Raw genomic sequence first — 18,799 nt, 5'->3', positions numbered from 1 at the left:
TGGTGTTAAGCCACTACATGAAATTCAGTTCAAGCATCTCCGGATCTGGAGGGAGGGGGGAGGTGTCTGGTGCTATGATCGAGCCCCTGTCTGTTTTGAAGAATTTGATGGTGTTAAGCCACTACATGAAATTCAGTTCAAGCATCTTCGGATCTGGAGGGGGGGGGAAGGTGTCTGGTGCTATGATCGAGCCCCTGTCTGTTTTGAAGAATTTGTTGGTGTTAAGCCACTACATGAAATTCAGTTCAAGCATCTCCGGATTCGGACTAGGGTTTCCGACTTCCTACCTTTATATGAAGAACCTGAGAATCTTACGCTGATTGGTAACCTATTGGGTGGTTTTTTGGACTACGACAAGAAGGAGTTCAGGAAAGGGTCAATTAGGGTTTTGTTCACTCACGACATCTCTAAACTGATCCTGCTTGAAAGAAGAGTTTTCTTGGATAATGGGGTTGAACCTGTTCTACAATTCCAGTTCGAGCATCTGAAAGGGAGATGTTCTCAATGTGGACTCATCACGCATGCAGGGCTTGCTTGTGTGGAGCCAATTGCCGCAAACCCTACATCTAGAGTTTTGCACTTTCCTGGCCCTTCGACCTCTGGGGGCTCCTTTGCTTTCTCCGCAAAGGATAAGCGAGATCTCTTCACTGCCTCCTCGTCCATCCCAAAGAAGAAAAAGTCTGTCTTCCGCCGAGTGGAGAGTCCGAGTTCTGGTCCTCCTTCTCCTACAGATCTGGTTCCTGCAGCAGCCAATCCTCTGACTGCTGATAGTACTTTGGAGAATTTGAAGAATTTGATGCTATGATCGAGCCCCTGTCTGTTTTGAAGAATTTGATGGTGTTAAGCCACTACATGAAATTCAGTTCAAGCATCTCCGGATCTGGAGGGAGGGGGAGGTGTCTGGTGCTATGATCGAGCTCCTGTCTGTTTTGAAGAATTTGATGGTGTTAAGCCACTACATGAAATTCAGTTCAAGCATCTTCGGATCTGGAGGGGGGGAAGGTGTCTGGTGCTATGATCGAGCCCCTGTCTGTTTTGAAGAATTTGTTGGTGTTAAGCCACTACATGAAATTCAGTTCAAGCATCTCCGGATTCGGACTAGGGTTTCCGACATCCTACCTTTATATGAAGAACCTGAGAATCTTACGCTGATTGGTAACCTATTGGGTGGTTTTTTGGACTACGACAAGAAGGAGTTCAGGAAAGGGTCAATTAGGGTTTTGTTCACTCACGACATCTCTAAACTGATCCTGCTTGAAAGAAGAGTTTTCTTGGATAATGGGGTTGAACCTGTTCTACAATTCCAGTTCGAGCATCTGAAAGGGAGATGTTCTCAATGTGGACTCATCACGCATGCAGGGCTTGCTTGTGTGGAGCCAATTGCCGCAAACCCTACATCTAGAGTTTTGCACTTTCCTGGCCCTTCGACCTCTGGGGGCTCCTTTGCTTTCTCCGCAAAGGATAAGCGAGATCTCTTCACTGCCTCCTCGTCCATCCCAAAGAAGAAAAAGTCTGTCTTCCGCCGAGTGGAGAGTCCGAGTTCTGGTCCTCCTTCTCCTACAGATCTGGTTCCTGCAGCAGCCAATCCTATGACTGCTGATAGTACTTTGGAGAATTTGAAGAATTTGATGCTATGATCGAGCCCCTGTCTGTTTTGAAGAATTTGATGGTGTTAAGCCACTACATGAAATTCAGTTCAAGCATCTCCGGATCTGGAGGGAGGGGGAGGTGTCTGGTGCTATGATCGAGCCCCTGTCTGTTTTGAAGAATTTGATGGTGTTAAGCCACTACATGAAATTCAGTTCAAGCATCTTCGGATCTGGAGGGGGGGAAGGTGTCTGGTGCTATGATCGAGCCCCTGTCTGTTTTGAAGAATTTGTTGGTGTTAAGCCACTACATGAAATTCAGTTCAAGCATCTCCGGATTCGGACTAGGGTTTCCGACATCCTACCTTTATATGAAGAACCTGAGAATCTTACGCTGATTGGTAACCTATTGGGTGGTTTTTTGGACTACGACAAGAAGGAGTTCAGGAAAGGGTCAATTAGGGTTTTGTTCACTCACGACATCTCTAAACTGATCCTGCTTGAAAGAAGAGTTTTCTTGGATAATGGGGTTGAACCTGTTCTACAATTCCAGTTCGAGCATCTGAAAGGGAGATGTTCTCAATGTGGACTCATCACGCATGCAGGGCTTGCTTGTGTGGAGCCAATTGCCGCAAACCCTACATCTAGAGTTTTGCACTTTCCTGGCCCTTCGACCTCTGGGGGCTCCTTTGCTTTCTCCGCAAAGGATAAGCGAGATCTCTTCACTGCCTCCTCGTCCATCCCAAAGAAGAAAAAGTCTGTCTTCCGCCGAGTGGAGAGTCCGAGTTCTGGTCCTCCTTCTCCTACAGATCTGGTTCCTGCAGCAGCCAATCCTGTGACTGCTGATAGTACTTTGGAGAATTTGAAGAATTTGATGCTATGATCGAGCCCCTGTCTGTTTTGAAGAATTTGATGGTGTTAAGCCACTACATGAAATTCAGTTCAAGCATCTCCGGATCTGGAGGGAGGGGGAGGTGTCTGGTGCTATGATCGAGCCCCTGTCTGTTTTGAAGAATTTGATGGTGTTAAGCCACTACATGAAATTCAGTTCAAGCATCTTCGGATCTGGAGGGGGGGAAGGTGTCTGGTGCTATGATCGAGCCCCTGTCTGTTTTGAAGAATTTGTTGGTGTTAAGCCACTACATGAAATTCAGTTCAAGCATCTCCGGATTCGGACTAGGGTTTCCGACATCCTACCTTTATATGAAGAACCTGAGAATCTTACGCTGATTGGTAACCTATTGGGTGGTTTTTTGGACTACGACAAGAAGGAGTTCAGGAAAGGGTCAATTAGGGTTTTGTTCACTCACGACATCTCTAAACTGATCCTGCTTGAAAGAAGAGTTTTCTTGGATAATGGGGTTGAACCTGTTCTACAATTCCAGTTCGAGCATCTGAAAGGGAGATGTTCTCAATGTGGACTCATCACGCATGCAGGGCTTGCTTGTGTGGAGCCAATTGCCGCAAACCCTACATCTAGAGTTTTGCACTTTCCTGGCCCTTCGACCTCTGGGCTCCTTTGCTTTCTCCGCAAAGGATAAGCGAGATCTCTTCACTGCCTCCTCGTCCATCCCAAAGAAGAAAAAGTCTGTCTTCCGCCGAGTGGAGAGTCCGAGTTCTGGTCCTCCTTCTCCTACAGATCTGGTTCCTGCAGCAGCCAATCCTATGACTGCTGATAGTACTTTGGAGCACAGTTTGGAGAGTAATGGAGCTCTCGGTGAGGAGACTATTGTTGATGTTGCTTGTGATCTACCTACAGGTATGCAGCAGAAGCAGGAAGCTTTGCCTTCCAAGAAACGGGAGCGGAATGGGGATTGCAATCCCTCTCCCAAGAAATTCAAGACAATCTTGGGTGGCAAGATTCCTATACTGCAGGCAGAAGCACTCAGCCTCATTGAGGAGGATAGTGATGTTACTTTGGTAACTCTGAAAAAGAAGTCTATCAGGCCTCTTGGAAGCAAGAATAAAATTCAGCGTGCCAACAAGAAGTCTAATGGTGCTCCTCTGAAGATCACTTATCCTTCTATCACTAGATCAATTCCCAACCCTAAGGACAAGGGCAAAGGAAAGCTTTAGGTTTTCCAGGTTTTCTTGCCTAATACTAGAAGTTGAGTTTTCTACTACTTTCATCTTAGTTTCTCTAGTTGTACACCAATTGAGGTCTCTAGGCGGCTCGGTTACTACTTCATGGGAAGTTGGTAGGGAGGATTTTGTTTCTTGTTGTTAGGCTCAATAAGTGAGCGAATTAATGTATTAGCAGTGAGGGTCACTTGTCCTTTGCTTGGTAGCTTATACCATTTATGATTTTGGTGTAGGACAACATTTGATGTACGTGTATTCTGGCCATGGATAAATGAATGAAATTATCTATTTTCCTCAAACAAAAAAAAGACATAAAATTCCTTAATTGCATCTGAGTTCACAAATGCACGGAATTTTTCATCTCAAATGCAAGAAATTCATCACCTGAGATCCGTGTGTTAATTGTGGTTAACTAATAACTAAAATACAAGGACAATTACTGGTTTGATTGAAAAAGATAATAATAATAATAATAATAATAATAATAATAATAATAATAATAATAATAATAGAGGATGAAGCTAGCAAGGCAATAAACACTTTTCAATTCGTACGAGTTCTTTCGCCACATCGATCATATCAGGCCGTGCTTCACTACTGTCACTGGTGCATAACAATGCCAGTGCAAGGAAATCATGCAAGTATTGTTGTGTGTGTTTATCTCCCTTGGTCTCTCTAAGGACTTGAGGATCCACTATTTTCTCAATCTGGCCATCACAAGCATGAGATTTCACATATGGAATAATTGACTGATACTCTCCTCCCTCTTCATATCTAATCAAAGCTTCTTGTCCTGTCAAGAACACAAGTAATAGAACACCAAAGCTGTAAACATCACCTTTTTCCGAAATGTAACCAGACCTCATGTAGGTAGGATCAACATAACCAAATGTCCCTTTCGGGTTATCTTCAGCATACGATTGCTTAGGAGGTATGGTTATGGACAGTGAGAAGTTGCAGAGTTTGGGGACATAGTCCTCATCCAAAAAAATGCAGTTGGGTTTCAGGTCCCTGTGAATGATAGGCCTCGGAAAGGCGGTATGAAGATATGTAAGTGCATTTGCAAGCTGCTTTGCAATACGCAACCTAACTTTCCAGGGCAAGGACTCATTGGCCCCGAAACCTCCTTGATAAGTGACTACTCCTTTTGTTGCATATTCATGCACCAGAGCTGGTATAGGGAACTCTAAACAGCACCCCAAGAGCTTCAAGACATTCTTATGGTTGCTCATTTGCATTGAAACGATAATGTCACGAATAGCCAGGGACCTAGTTTCATCCCCGGTCCCCATGAACTTCTTAACAATGATATATCGATCGTCTAGAAAACCCTTGAACACTTTGTAACCATGGTAAACATGTATAAAACGATGAAATTGACTAGCCTCAGTAGGCGTACAATTTTGTATGATGCAGGAAGGATCAAAATTGTTGGTGGCCCTGATGAGCTCAGAAGCAGAGTAATTGCGAATAGGATTAGATTTTCCATCACAAGAAGCAATGAGATCCTCTAATAAGATGCTTCCGTTGTTGAAGAATGCTCTACCCCTTTCGTCCATTAGATCTAAAACTTGCTGCAATTAGAACCCTTCCTCGTACTTTGTCAACCTGATACATATATGCAATGTAGGTGAAACACAGAGACCTAGATTAACAGAAATCAAACGACAGGAAATCATTGAAATCAAAATAAGCTAATCCAAATACCATTCAGCTAGCGCATTAGCGCATTTGCTTTTCATTTTTTCTTTCGAACTTCACATGAAACTCAAAGGGATATACTAGCTTCTATATTTGTTACAACTGATAATAATGAGATGCATGACTCTATTTTTTTCCAGTTAAATGGAATAAACAATGGAAGACTTTAGCTTTCCTTACATTTGGGAATCATTCACAAGAGAATTTTGATTTAACCCTCCTTCAAAAACTATGAGGTTGATTAAAATCTTACATAATGTTGTCAAATTGAAACCAAAATATATTTCTAGCTAGGAACAGGAACATCTTAAATCAGGTAAAGAAAGATACACATTCATACATAGCTTATACATTAATACAGATCAAAACCATAACTTACAAGTCAATGAATGAGACAGTAGTTTGTTCTTTCCAGCACCCAGTGGCATGCAGCTCAGAATTGGGTTCAGATTTTACCAAGTAAACAACAGTTTGTTGATTTCGAATTCGACCTGGAGTCCATTGGAGATCGAGTCACTTCTGCAGGCAGCAGTTGTGGTTTAGTATTTGAGAATGAGTGCTGTTATTACAGTATGGTTGCAAAGTCCACGATAAGACTGGTTGGTGGATAGAGTAGCTAAATTTTTCTTCTTGGTACATACGGTATGAATTTTTTGTTTTTTTTCTCGTTAATTATATTGGAGAGGATCAAATCTCCAACCTAGTCTAATAATTTGATTCCCAACCCTCCATCACCACTTAAGCTAAGCCCAAGGATTTATACAATGTTACTGCGGTGCTCACAAGGGATAGTGAGCCAACTGATCCAGTGGGTCGGTCGGCAGATACATCTCAGAGGGTCAGGTCCCGGAGAACTTGCAAAAAAGAAATGTAAGAGAAGCGAATGTGTACCAGCCAACCGTCTTTGATACTAGGTTAGCTGAGTGACGGTTATAGAAGAGGAACAATGTTAGAACAAAGAATGATACCTAATTTGCCAGCCAACGATCTTTTTTCTCTCTAATTAAACTATCAGACGCGTTTCGAATCTTGAAAATGCAAAATTCAATCTCTCGTTTTCATTTTGCAAAACAGTTTCCAAAAGACCATTTTGTAAAACGTACCATACTCGGCCGAACTGTGCTTTAGAAAGTTTTCTTACTAGAACTGTTAGTATTTGTCTAGCTGGTTAGCATACAAAAAGCAATTTGGTGCTCTATTTCTTGTACACGCAAAGAATCAGCCTTCCATGACTACTTGTGCAATAAGATAGAATACTCATATTTCCTTACAGAGAATAATATATATTACATTCAAAATGTCTAATTTGCTGTTAACTAACGTCTCTATTACTGATCTGATTCTTCAACAGAATTAGATTTCCTCAACTGACTTCTTAAACCCTTTAATTGGGTGTGGCAATGTTCAGGGGGCACAAACAGCTTCAACAGATAATTTTTTCAGCATGCTTGGACATGGATCCATCCCAAAATTGGCATCTGATATGGTCAATGAACATTTCTGCTTACCTATACACTTCTGCAAAGACAAAATAGCAGGAAAAAAAAATATGAAAACAATATAAGAATCCATTCCATGGTTCAGAATCTTGGACGAATCATTTAGTGAACGAATTTGGTGACCCTTGCATTAGTGATCTTGAATAGGTAAAGAATGTACAAGAGTATTAAAACTGGAAAAATTTGACCTCAACGTACTGCAAATAATTAGGAGCAGTCTGAAAAGTACCTTCTCAATGACAGCCTTCGAGTTTGGAGCGTGACATGTACCGTGCTGAAAATTCCCACAGCTTCCAGATGGAGTTCCAAAACTTGAAAACTTAATAGCAGAAATGGAGTATCCATCCGTACAGTGTAGGCTCATTATAGGCTTCTTTTGCTCTTCCAGTTGGCCATGGCTCTCAGTATGCCAATTCCTATTATGTGGGTGATTTTCAGAAACCTCAGCACAAACAGTGCTCACTGAACGTTTGACAAGAGCAATCTTTGATACATCCCCACCAATCTCCTCAAAAACTACCAATAGGTTTTTAGATTGCTTTAACCAGGACCTAGGAACATGGTACCTGAAAGGTAGGACAATAATCCCATATTATTAAAGCAGTTTGTAAGGCTTTTCCTCATTGATTTCTCAAATTGTGGTATAAGAAATTTGTACCATTGTTGAGTTGGATGGTTACAACCATATTGGCACTTGTTCTTAGGCCTGAAGGTACCAGAATAACTGCACGCACTGCAATCCCCGTTAGCATAAGTAGTCCAGTATCTTCCGATGCTTTGCCCATTGATCCATAGTTGACCCTTGCCCATACTTCCCATGTCCAAAGCCAAAGGTTCATCTCCTTCAGGTGCATCAAAATTGACCTGAGAGTTCAATTATAACTGTTAACCATCAATACTCCATGGTCTAAAGGCATCAATTCCAAGCTAGAGTTGGTCCGTTGGAGCATAAACCAACTCTAACACATCCCTCTTCAATCCTTAGCTGAGAAAGTTTTTCTTTAAAAAATAAATAAAACATAAGAAAGAAAAAAGCACTACCGTTTAGTCAAGCTTCAGTATTTGAAGTTTCATTTTCATACCTTATACCATGTCAGTGGCTGTTGATTCTTCGCCACTAAGGACGCCCTCGTCCAATCCACTGTTGAGATGGAACTTGGAGAACCCAGGTTCATGGCTTCTCCTTTTAGGCCCACCTGTAATTGGAAACAGATATGAGTGGGCATTCCTCGAGTACACAAGCAAGTGACCAAAATCAAATGAAAGTAGTATTTATAGACCTTGTGTGACCATTTCTGCCATGATAAGTCTCTGCTTCCTTGGTCTAGTCCATGTAGAGCAACTGGTCCCAGTACTCCAGCATTCCGTGTCTCAAAGTGAGGACCATTGTTCTTTGACAACATCAATAACAAAAAAGTTCAGATAAATTCTTCTAAGAAAATAAAATATGGCTAGAATAATTAAGATGTGGGAATTTGGGATTCATTTCATAGACAATATCAAAATAAGCAAAAATTCATAGTGCTATGGATAAATAGAAGTTCCAAATGCATATGATCTAGAGAAAATCTAGAACCTCCCCTAGGATCTTATCAGAAGCAGCTAGTCCATCTTAGTCCTGCATGTGATTTTAGATAGCTGAGATATATCAACACTAAATGTCAATGGAAATGTGAGCTTCACATGGATCAGTCAAAGAATCATGCAGCCAGTATCTCACCTATTAGAAACTGTCTACATACAGGGAGATAGGTCATCCACTAGATTAACAATAGGAAAATTACAAAGACAGTGTCCAAACACGAAATGAAAACTTCTACTCCAATCCCCATTTCTGTATAGATCGCACAACTTCTAAGCCAAGTCAGAAAGACTTCTAATAGGTCAGAACTCATAAGATTCTCATCTTCCAGCTTCCCAGTGTTCCTCCGCTCTCTCACAGATGAAAGCCCCATAGTCATATATTCTCTCAAATGACATACACAAATTCTTGTTTAGACATATTTATAGTGACCTCCACTAGTTCGTCTTCCAAACAAACTCTCACCCAACTTACGGTTACCCAGATACAAGTTGCAATTAATCAAGGCAAATTAGACCAACTTAGGACATTGTCGACATTAAATTTTTTGTTTTTTCTTATGTCAAAATATTGGAGTTACTACAAGAGGATATATAGAACTAACCGGCAATCCAACAGCTATACTGAGAAGTGAGATTTTATTCAATCCAGCATGCAGGATGACATTTCCTGTAAAAGTGAATCGCTTGTTTTTCCTAGTCCCATACGCCGATCCTAACATTACAGCACATCACTAACATTTAGGTACCAGTGGCATAGTTCTTTTAAACAGACTCGGAGAACTATTTGTCTTCCAAATCATAGCTATATGATGTATTTCTCCTGAACATAAGCGTGTCATCAATTTACCTGAGAGCTGCCCATTGATAAAGACATGCATAGCATCACCAGCTGATTGCACGGTCAGAGTTGGATGTTGACCGCCACGCAGAAATGATTCAGATGATTTAATGTCGATACTATAAACATCAATTTATGTTGAATTAGTTTCACTGATAGGATTTACGTGTTCAATGATTTATGTTCAATGAATGCAAGAATCAAGTGGTCTTATCTTACTTGGTTGTGTACCACAAGTAATCACTGGAGTCTCTGGTGATGTTCAACTGATCTAAGAGACCAATTACCGTGAGTTTCGTATTGCTAGCAACTGAAGAGATGTCTTCACTGAAGGTTTCCCATGAGCGCAACTTAGAGTTAGTAGGAAAAAACTGTTTTTGGGATGTTTGAACTCCCACCTGCAATGAAGAGCATAATGACCAACTCTTATTATTTCTGTGCATATGTTATGCCAAATGAAAACGAACTACATGAGCTGGACAATTCTCTGAAATTTTGAGAAATGTATTGTTGGAATGAAAATATTTCATGAAGAGTATCTGGAGAAGGCATTGGTCCCAGTTTGATGTATCAGTGTGGAAAATATAGAAATATAAATGTCGAGTAAGCAAGCACTGCAGTTAGCATGGTTTATTTACTTACTTGGGCAGTGTTGTATACAACGTTTTTACAATCTGGCAAGATGCTGATGGACCAAGGTGGGAGGTGATAGTTCATCTGATTGAAAGTCACAGTTGCAGCTGACTTTGTATTGTAATTTGAGAGAAAAGCTGCACAATCTCCTGACTTGGAAGAGAATACGTGTGCCTGGAATTTGAATAAATTCAGTGAACAAGCATGCACTTCCATATCTTCAGAACTGTCATAACTGTCAATTCGGTTGAAATTTACTTGAAAGAATCTTTCAGCAGTAATTGCTTTTTTAAAATTACTGGAAAGCCACTTTTAAGCCAAGTTCAAATTTTTCTTGAAGATAATAAATAATATGATATGAAGTGTTCAACATAGAGCTCTTTTGACTTCTGATAGCTTTCTTAAGCTTCTCGACTAACATGTAGAAGATGAAGCTGCTTTTAGTTTTTACTTTGTGTTGCTTTCTACTATAGAAAATAGTACACTTGGAACCTTTAGAAAAGCCAACAAACCTGTTCATAAGTCCCTAAGGATGTAACAGTAGAATCAGTGTTCAGCAGAGCTTGCTCACATAACTTAACAGCCTTATGGAGTTCCTTTAAATGGCCATATTTAGGTTGCCTGATCAAGCCTATCATGTCAGCCAAGAGTTAGAAGGCTGCAAACTAAAAGTAATTGCATCTTAAGATATACATTTGAAGAAAGATTACATTAGAGAAGAAATCTATTATAAGTTTTTCAAAGCCATTACGGGTTCACTGTTCTCACCATATTCGTCAATGGGAGCATCATAGTCATAACTGGTAGTAATAAATGGACCTCCTGCAGTTCTTCCAAAGTTTGTTCCTCCATGGTACTGCAGGCAATGATAAATGATTAGCAGTCTTACTCAAATATCTCCTATCTTTAACTCTGTGAGGGAGTTATCACAGGATCCTATCAAAAGTTCAAACTACAGCTAGACCCTAAAGTATAAGTTGCCACACATAATGGTTCATTTGATTGCATAAATGTTGTATAAGAAGTAAAGAAGGTATAAGCTTCTTCAACAACCTTCAATCTTTATCAGGTGCAAGGTTTTCATACTAGAATATGGTTTCTGGATAAAATAATACAGAAATGGCTTACAGGAGCTAGTTTCCTAGTGGCAAGTACTGGGTTAAACAAATTAACTCACCATGTAATAATTTATGAAGGATCCTCCATTCTGAATGAATCGGGCAACTCCAAATGCCAAATCTTCAACAGGTCGCTTGTAAATTGGGCCACCAAATTCTGTAAACCTTTAAGGGCACAGAAATTGTAAATATCCAATGCAGAAGGTTCTGACAGCAAAGATAGACGAAAAACTTACCAGCCAGTCCAAGCCTCAGTCCAAAGTGTGGGTTTATATGGTTTGTTTGGAGAAAAGTAGTCGCAATAAAAACCATTGCAAGTGTTTATCTGTATACAAGAATATGCAAGTGTTTATCCATTCTATCTCTCCCTCACAGTAAAAATTTAAGCACTTTCACATAAATTTTTTCCTTTCATAATTTAAACAAATTGAAGCTTGACTGAGGGGATAACATTAGTGAAGTTAGCCATTCATGGGACACATAAAACTCCTAACAGAAAATAAAACAGACAAAGATGGTGATTTAATGTCATTTACTGCGATCTATGCATATTGGTGCTAACTCAAATTTCAAGGGTAATGTTAATATGCTCACCACTGGGTCTGGGGCATCCTCTTCCTTGCACATGACCCATGGAACACCAGTACCCATTCCAACAGCCATCTCTGCAGCCCAAGTCATGTATGCATGACCAGCAGCACCAAAAAGCTTGCTTTCTGGCTCATATTCATTCTCAATCTGCAATACATAAATATTAGTAAATGAGGTAAATTAGACTAAGAGAGCACGATGCACCTCATTGAAGAGCCTAAATTTTTCCGTTAGTATTCTTTCTTTTCTTTTCTATTTCAGTTTTCTCATCTAAGCTGAAAGTAGTGTCAAGTGAAAAATCTCTAGAAGTGTTCTAAAACTAAGCTGAGGGTAATTACACAGAAATAAACATTTGTAATAAAAGACTACCTGAGAAAGGATAATGGGGCCACCTTGGGACTCAAATAGCTTTTCATGCATCATCAATTGAACAATCTTCTTGGTAAATTTTTTCATTGCTGACTGCAACACCAAGACGAGCAAAAGTCTAAGTTAGCTCACTATATTCATTGAGAACTTGAATTTCCAATCACATATCCTTCCTTCATTCCACACACACACACACACCTTGAAAGGCTCATTATCTGTTCTGAAGCTAATGCCTGGAACATACTTAAGCCAAACTGGAAATCCCCTGCAAAATATTAAAAAAAAAAAAAATCCAATAAATGAACATGTGAAGCAGATAGGAACATAAACCCATCACAATTCTTCAGGGAAAAGTAGTCATTACCCAAAATTCCATTCTGAGCAAATGTACGGCCCAATGCGAAGATGCACATAGAGCCGTGCCTCTTGGACTAACTTAATGAAGCGAACCAAATCATTTCTCCCTTCAAAATTGTACTACAACCCAAAAGTTAACAGACAAAGGTGGACAAATGAGAAGAAAGAAATCGAGAATTTGAACAAAATGCAATGTAGCAATAGCAGAAAATCACAGTACATTGCCAGGAGATGGCTCATGAAGATTCCAAAACACATAGGTGTCTATAACATCCAACCCACCATCTTTGGCCTTCTGTATAAGACCTTCCCACATCTGCATTTCATTAAATAAAAGAGTTGAATGAAAAGAGCTTACAAAATAAAGGGTCATCAAAAGAGTATACAAATCAATCACATTTTGTTACAAAATATGGTATTGAAACTCCAAATAGATGGGGGGAGAACATACCTCAGGAGTACTTCTAGGATAGTGTATGGACCCAGAAAAGAGAATTCTCCTCTGCCCATTAATGATAAGAGCCTTCCTGTCATAGCTAACATTGCACAGTATCAGCTGAAAACTTAGAGACAACACAACTAAGCAGAGCAGAACCCAGCTCAAAGCTGAGCTAGCTCCCATTCTTCAGAGAGAGAGAGAACAGAGAAGCGTGATGAAGAAAATGTGAACTATTTAGCAGCAAAGGGCCAAAGAGTTCATTTGTCTTGAATCACATTACTACAGTATATACATGCACAGTGAGCATTGGCTCCAAAGGAGAAGAAAACAAGAAAAGACGAAAAAGTCACTAACTAGCTAGGCTCCACTGCGGCATTAAATAAATACTTTGTGTGCAGAGAGCCAGAGAATGTATGGAGCGCATTGGGCATGATAATGGAGACTCTGGACAAACCCATTTCTGCTAAAGCTAGCTATGGCTGAGAGAGCTTGAGACGCCTTGGTTTGTTTTTCTTGGTAGCTGCATGCAGAGAAATCGATTTGGGTGGATATTTCTGAAAGCGCCACGGCATTGGGCAACTCCATATTTACTATTTACTAATTACTGCTGACTAGTGATTCAGTGAATTATTACTAGAAGACTAGAAGTCACTTTTCTATTTCTGAGATTAACATTAAAGTTGAACTGTCAGATATATTATCCTTCAGAGTTCAGACTTTCTTGAATTGTAAATTTACCCCTCAAAATTAAGATTTAAATGTTACCCGAATCGTCAAATTTTATGATTTTTGCAAATCAGGAAGTGTTGGTTTGTAATCAAGATACAATATTAAATTAATTGGCTGTGAACGAGAACTATCTCAATAGAATGCAATTTGTTCACATCTGTGAAATCGTGTTGCAATTCGCTACGAATTGTTTCAGTCATCCGATAACATTTTGCAGTACTGATTGAAAGCAAAACCATAAAGTGGTACTAGATGGGACGAAAATGATCAAGTAGGGTTTTTTTATTTTTGACCATATATCATGTACAATCGACAGACACACTCATAATAAATAGAGCTTTTGTAAGACACACGATGCCTTTGTCTCCGTTGGCCCTCACTCTTCTTTTCGCAATACAGCTGCTTTCACTATTGGCATTGATAAGTGCTACACAGCAAGTTACCACTTACCAACTCAAGCAGCTGACCAAAATGGCCTCATAAAGTCTTAGCCTTTTCGAATTTTGAGCCACATGGACATGTGTCAACAAAATTAGATCTCCATGCCATTCACATGAAAATGTCTGTATGTACACGAAAACGTATATGAAATACAATCCTCTACAGAGGGAGTAAGTTCATCAATTAGATTGTTGGATAGAAACCAGAGATGAGATATCCTGAAGCAAAGATCTGACAAACTCATTGTTTCAGCATCCACAGGTGCAAGCTAGGAGAGCAAGATCAAAATATCCTTGAAGGAACTCCAAGAAATGGATCAGGTGGAGCGTATTTAACATTACGCAAAGTACACATAAATGCCCAACATAAAAGGTAATAATGATGTGTATCGTGAAACTCTACTCCAACTTCCTACAGAAGTTCCTGAAACCTTGAATTGTATCTAGGCGTTTCGTAGCAATTTCTTCGTAAACTACAACGCTTCCAGATCAAAACTGTTCTGCGCAAAAATATTTGCCAACAAAAGAATTCCAAATCTCGGTAATCCAGAGATACTTGCAGATAATAGAATGTCAGTGGAATGTCAGGCTCGTATGAATAATGTCACGTCCATATGTACACTACACCATAAACGCATGGGAGGACACCAACTCATTCATAGAACAATTGCATTCTCAAGGATGGTTCCAAACAAACATATATGGCAAATATAGAAATATCATTACCCAAACAGTAACACAAGTTTGATGGCGTTTACAATTTGATTTGTTGCATTTTGATGTATTCCCCTTGTGTGGAGAGCAAACCCCGAAGTTTTGTGGATTCTTCCATACCAATATCTGGAACAAAATTGTTTTTCTTGTGTGCATTCTTCCATAGCAATATCTGGAACACGATTATATGTCCCTTGTGCATATATCATATATCACAAGGGAGCAAACCCGAGCTCATGTGGACTCTTCCATAACAATATCTGGAACAAGATTATCTGTTAAAGCACTGATCTTGTGAAGTTGCTTGCAATCTTCAAATCATCCAATTGCTTCAGAACTTTAACATTTCCTTCTACATGAACATAAGGTATTGGACAGCTCTTGGCAATATGCAAATGCAGGGTCTCCTCATCCCACCTTTGAGCAGGTTTAAAATATCCATCAGAAGGGAACTCCTTAACATTGTCATCATAGAGCTTTCTTCTTTGTTCTTTCCTTCTCATAATTGTTTCATTAATTCTCTTGTTTTGTCCTTGGGCAGGTTTCTCTACACCTTGTTCTTCATTTTCTTCACCATGTCCTTCATTTTCTTTCTTGCCTCTTTTCTCCAGCTGGATACTTATACCAGGCTGAGGTAAAACAATTTCACTAGTAGTCAGTCACATATACCCAAACTAGAATAGGCAAGTAATACTTTTAGTATGTCCACATAGGATGTAATATACACATCAAGCTGGAGATCCGCATTTATGAGAAATGAAAAACAAACTCATAATTTTGGTTCAAAATATCCATAGAGTATTAGTGACAGATCAATTACTTCTCAAGGAACTCCCCTCCAACCTCGACTTACACGTATAGGCTAATAGGCATTTCAAAGCAATTTTTCATAACTATACAGTATTTGACTATTTTCAGATCAAAATTGTTCTTCTGTGTAAAGCATGAATAGTAAAAGGCATGCAAAAGACTAAGAACCTGCAAATCTTGCTGTAGAAGAAGATTGCACGTAAAAGAATTATTTGCAAACCACACATTTAAGCTCAGCTAAATGGAGTCTAGGCATTTCAAAGCAACTTCTTCATTTTAGGAACAACATCCAATTCACCTATCCTATATAAATTGTGTCTACCATATCCCCGAAAACCATATGAGCATGCATATTTTGATATTTAGTTCAAATAGGTACCATCATTACTTTACACACATCAATTCATGGGAAGAGACTCAAGCCAAGACTTCAACTCAGTCATATAAACAATGTCATTGTACTTGGTGAAAGTTCACATGAAAAAGACAAATGAAATAATTGAATTTGTTGCAACAAAAAGATTACAACTACAGTTACCTAATTCGTACTATAAAGTAACAACATAAGTTTGATGCGACAGCAAGTGTTATATCATTGTTTTTACCTCAATTTCTGAAATGTCCATTTGTTGCATTTTGATGTGTAGTTGCGGAAGACACCATTTGACTAGGTCTGTTGAGTCTCCCACCCGCCCTCTCATTGGTTGCATAATATTTGTTATCTCACACAACCAAAACTATATGCAACGAAAGAAGAAATATAATTATATTTACAATGACATACCAAAAAGAAAAAAGTAACCAATGAAAATAACAATTGGATAAAATTGTATCCTCTCAATCAGATAAATAGCAGGATTATATAACTTAAGTTTTTTAGTGTGCTCACTATAGGACAATGAACATAAAAAAGATAATATCCATTCCAACAAAATAAAAATCAACGAGATGCTACTAAGCCAACATAAATGAAAACATGCTTGAGTGAGAAAAGAATTTAAGCGAAACCAAAAGGACTACAAATGGAACCAATAAGAGCAGAGGCTAATACAGATTAACATGTGTTTGATATGCGTGCATGGATATGGAACAAGAGAACTCCAAAATCATTAATAAAAGAACAAAAATTCAGATCAAACTAAAAACTCTTATCAAAGATACAGCTAAAGAAAGAATTCTAGTTTACCTGTGTGAACTTGCATGTTGTTTCTCTTACCAACGCCTCCCATTCCAAGAATGAAAATGAGAAAAATGTGCTTCGAAATGCTCGAAAAAAATTCCCAAAGTGTCTCATCTCTTTGAAAAAGAGAGGATTGAATAACTGTTTGGTGTCCATCCACAAATCCCTATTTAATAGAACAGTCTTCTTCAAATTGGATATCTGAAAATCTATCAATGAAATAAGTGTCAGTTAGTCTAAAGACAAAAAGTCACCAGAATAACCAGAGAGTACTATACACAAAGTTGCAATCCAAGAAAATGCAACTAAAGAGAATCTTATGAGATTCCATTTTCTATTGAAAAGTTCAAGCACAAATCAACGAAAAGAAAAGAACAATAATGGGTTCAACATAAATCTCAAAATTGCTAAAAGGAAGCTAGTCTTCATATATACACCTTAACAAGTCCATCACATGTGTTGCTGGAAATAACAGAGTTGGCAAGCAAACAGTCTTAGACATTGAAAAGGGGGCCTTTTTAATCTGTTAGATTGTTTCTTCTCTAAATCGAGATAGAAATTTTGCAGTACCACACAGAAACAAACCGAATCAAATAACAAACAGATCGAGGTGCTTATAGACCTAAGAAAATCAAAAATTCCATTAGGGGGTTCTTCATCTTCCTGATTACACATCTATATTCTTACTCAAACCCAAATTATAATGTCACTGATATTCAACCAAAAAGAAAACTACCACAACAACATTGCTGGTCTTACCCAACTAGATTAGAGAAAGAAAAAAAAAAGAGAAGTTTCAGACATTGGGTGTACCTCAGATTTGTAGACCTCGAATTTCTACTTCATAAAGGAAGCGAAATGAAGCTGGATTTGTTGGAAACTGAGATTCAATTTCATAGCTAGGGCCTAGGGGATTTACTTTCAATGGTAACTGGTTGCTCAGCTTCGGGTTTTATATATATATATATATATATATATAGGCTCCAGGTCAACAACTAGTCCCCCTGCAAGAGCATTCTCCAATTTTTTTTTTCTTTTCTTTTCTTGTTTGATTGAAGAAATAAAATTAAAGTTTTGTTTTTTTTTGATGAGTAAAATTAAAGTTACAAACAGTCTCCTCTAATATAACTTGAGCACAATAAATCATGATATAAGACAGTTGAAGCTGTAACGGGAAATTGTAGTAGAATGCATCAAAAGGCTGAAATAGCAAGTCCATAAGTAAGTCTGCTTCTCTCCAAATGTGCTTGAATAAATTTTGACTAAATCTTGAAGCAAGAGCAGCAATGTCATGGAGAGACGCCAAGAGGGACTGGTTTTCTTGTTGATATTATCAATCAAGATCTTTGAATCTCCTTTTACTTAGGGCTAGGCACGGTCCCAGACCGACACCCTTTTTCCAGGGACCAGGACCGAAACCGGCATCACTAGTTCGGGCCGAGCCTTCACTTTTAGGCATTAGGGACCGGACTGAGCCCGGACCGCCGTCAAACGGGCCGGATTTTCGGGCCCAACCCGTCCTTAGGGAAGAAAAAAAAAAAAAAAAAAAGGATGTGCAGATCCCAATTCTCCATCGCGCTCTCATCCTCTACGCATTGAGATCTTTGGCTTTGAAACACAGATGTGAGAGAGGAGGCGGTGGGAGTGAGAATAAGAGTAGTGAAGCATATGTGAGAGACGGAGAGGTTTGAGGCGTCGCTCTGAGAGTTGGGAGATCTCGAAGACGATGACTTAACTGTTTAAGTCTGGAACCTCAACCAGTTTTCGATCCGGGTTGGGTTTGGAGGCTGCTTCCAGCAAGAGAGGAGAGGAATTAAGGAATAAAGGGAAGAGGAACTGATGAACAAGAGGGAAAAAAAAAAACGCAGTCGAACTCGCTGAAGAAGAAGATCGTGTAAAGAGAAAAAGTAATACATAAGAATCTGAGGATGAGTACTGAAGAGAAGAATAAAGGGAAGAGAAGAAAATCTGGAGAAGAGCCGTGGAGAGAGAAGAAGGAAAAGGATGGTTAATGATTAAAAAGAAAAGAAAGATAAGAAGAATATTTTAACAGTATATTGACCCCACGCTTTGACAAGATTTTCAAAAGAAACACACATTTGGGAGGATTAGTGATATAAAAATTGAAT

The 18,799-nt window shown here is 39.1% G+C and overlaps 3 protein-coding genes across 4 annotated transcripts; all 3 read right to left on the bottom strand.

The window, feature by feature from the left end:
• Positions 1-4,125: 4,125 nt before the first annotated feature.
• On the bottom strand, positions 4,126-6,229 carry LOC133739357 (serine/threonine-protein kinase ZRK1-like). The gene is made up of 2 exons (XM_062167124.1): positions 5,749-6,229; positions 4,126-5,276 (listed from the first exon to the last, which is right to left on the bottom strand). Exon 2 carries the CDS (start codon positions 5,225-5,227, stop codon positions 4,190-4,192), a length of 1,038 nt encoding a protein of 345 aa, XP_062023108.1. The 5' UTR covers positions 5,228-5,276; positions 5,749-6,229; the 3' UTR covers positions 4,126-4,189.
• Positions 6,230-6,585: 356 nt separating this feature from the next.
• LOC133738737 (beta-galactosidase 3-like) lies at positions 6,586-13,135 on the bottom strand. The gene is made up of 19 exons (XM_062166327.1): positions 12,810-13,135; positions 12,579-12,674; positions 12,366-12,478; positions 12,200-12,266; positions 12,002-12,094; positions 11,636-11,779; positions 11,278-11,366; positions 11,101-11,206; positions 10,692-10,779; positions 10,436-10,554; positions 9,933-10,097; positions 9,510-9,688; positions 9,300-9,409; positions 9,055-9,164; positions 8,149-8,259; positions 7,951-8,064; positions 7,527-7,732; positions 7,098-7,434; positions 6,586-6,887 (listed from the first exon to the last, which is right to left on the bottom strand). Exons 1-19 carry the CDS (start codon positions 12,978-12,980, stop codon positions 6,774-6,776), a joined length of 2,532 nt encoding a protein of 843 aa, XP_062022311.1. The 5' UTR covers positions 12,981-13,135; the 3' UTR covers positions 6,586-6,773.
• Positions 13,136-14,666: 1,531 nt separating this feature from the next.
• On the bottom strand, positions 14,667-18,676 carry LOC133740069 (uncharacterized). Of its 2 annotated transcripts, XM_062167919.1 has the most exons (4): positions 17,484-18,676; positions 16,677-16,879; positions 16,096-16,227; positions 14,667-15,309 (listed from the first exon to the last, which is right to left on the bottom strand). In XM_062167919.1, the coding sequence occupies exons 2-4, from the start codon at positions 16,824-16,826 to the stop codon at positions 14,959-14,961; spliced, it is 633 nt and encodes a 210-aa protein (XP_062023903.1). In that variant the 5' UTR covers positions 16,827-16,879; positions 17,484-18,676; the 3' UTR covers positions 14,667-14,958. The 2 variants fall into 2 exon arrangements, with proteins under 2 accessions (XP_062023903.1, XP_062023902.1); XM_062167918.1 differs by having other exon boundaries at positions 16,677-18,676.
• Between the last annotated feature and the right edge of the window lie 123 nt (positions 18,677-18,799).

The sequence above is a fragment of the Rosa rugosa genome, chromosome 3 (genome assembly GCF_958449725.1).
Source record: "Rosa rugosa chromosome 3, drRosRugo1.1, whole genome shotgun sequence".
In the NCBI taxonomy this organism is placed as follows: Eukaryota; Viridiplantae; Streptophyta; class Magnoliopsida; order Rosales; family Rosaceae; genus Rosa; species Rosa rugosa.
The sequence above is the reverse complement of the archived record's forward strand: the minus strand, read 5'-3'. Positions and strand labels throughout refer to the sequence as shown.

Excerpts from the sequence above, each read along its gene's own strand:
- LOC133739357 (XM_062167124.1), bottom strand. The coding sequence starts at position 5,227 with ATGGACGAAAGGGGTAGAGCATTCTTCAACAACGGAAGCATCTTATTA.
- LOC133740069 (XM_062167918.1), bottom strand. The coding sequence starts at position 16,826 with ATGGACACCAAACAGTTATTCAATCCTCTCTTTTTCAAAGAGATGAGA. Across the intron at positions 16,228-16,676 it reads CAACATGCAAGTTCACACAG|TTTTGGTTGTGTGAGATAAC; the intron begins GTAAACTAGAAT and ends CGTTGCATATAG. Across the intron at positions 15,310-16,095 it reads TGGACATTTCAGAAATTGAG|CCTGGTATAAGTATCCAGCT; the intron begins GTAAAAACAATG and ends GTTTTACCTCAG.
- LOC133738737 (XM_062166327.1), bottom strand. The coding sequence starts at position 12,980 with ATGGGAGCTAGCTCAGCTTTGAGCTGGGTTCTGCTCTGCTTAGTTGTG. Across the intron at positions 12,267-12,365 it reads TGCTCAGAATGGAATTTTGG|GGGATTTCCAGTTTGGCTTA; the intron begins GTAATGACTACT and ends AATATTTTGCAG. Across the intron at positions 9,410-9,509 it reads TACTTGTGGTACACAACCAA|TATCGACATTAAATCATCTG; the intron begins GTAAGATAAGAC and ends TGATGTTTATAG.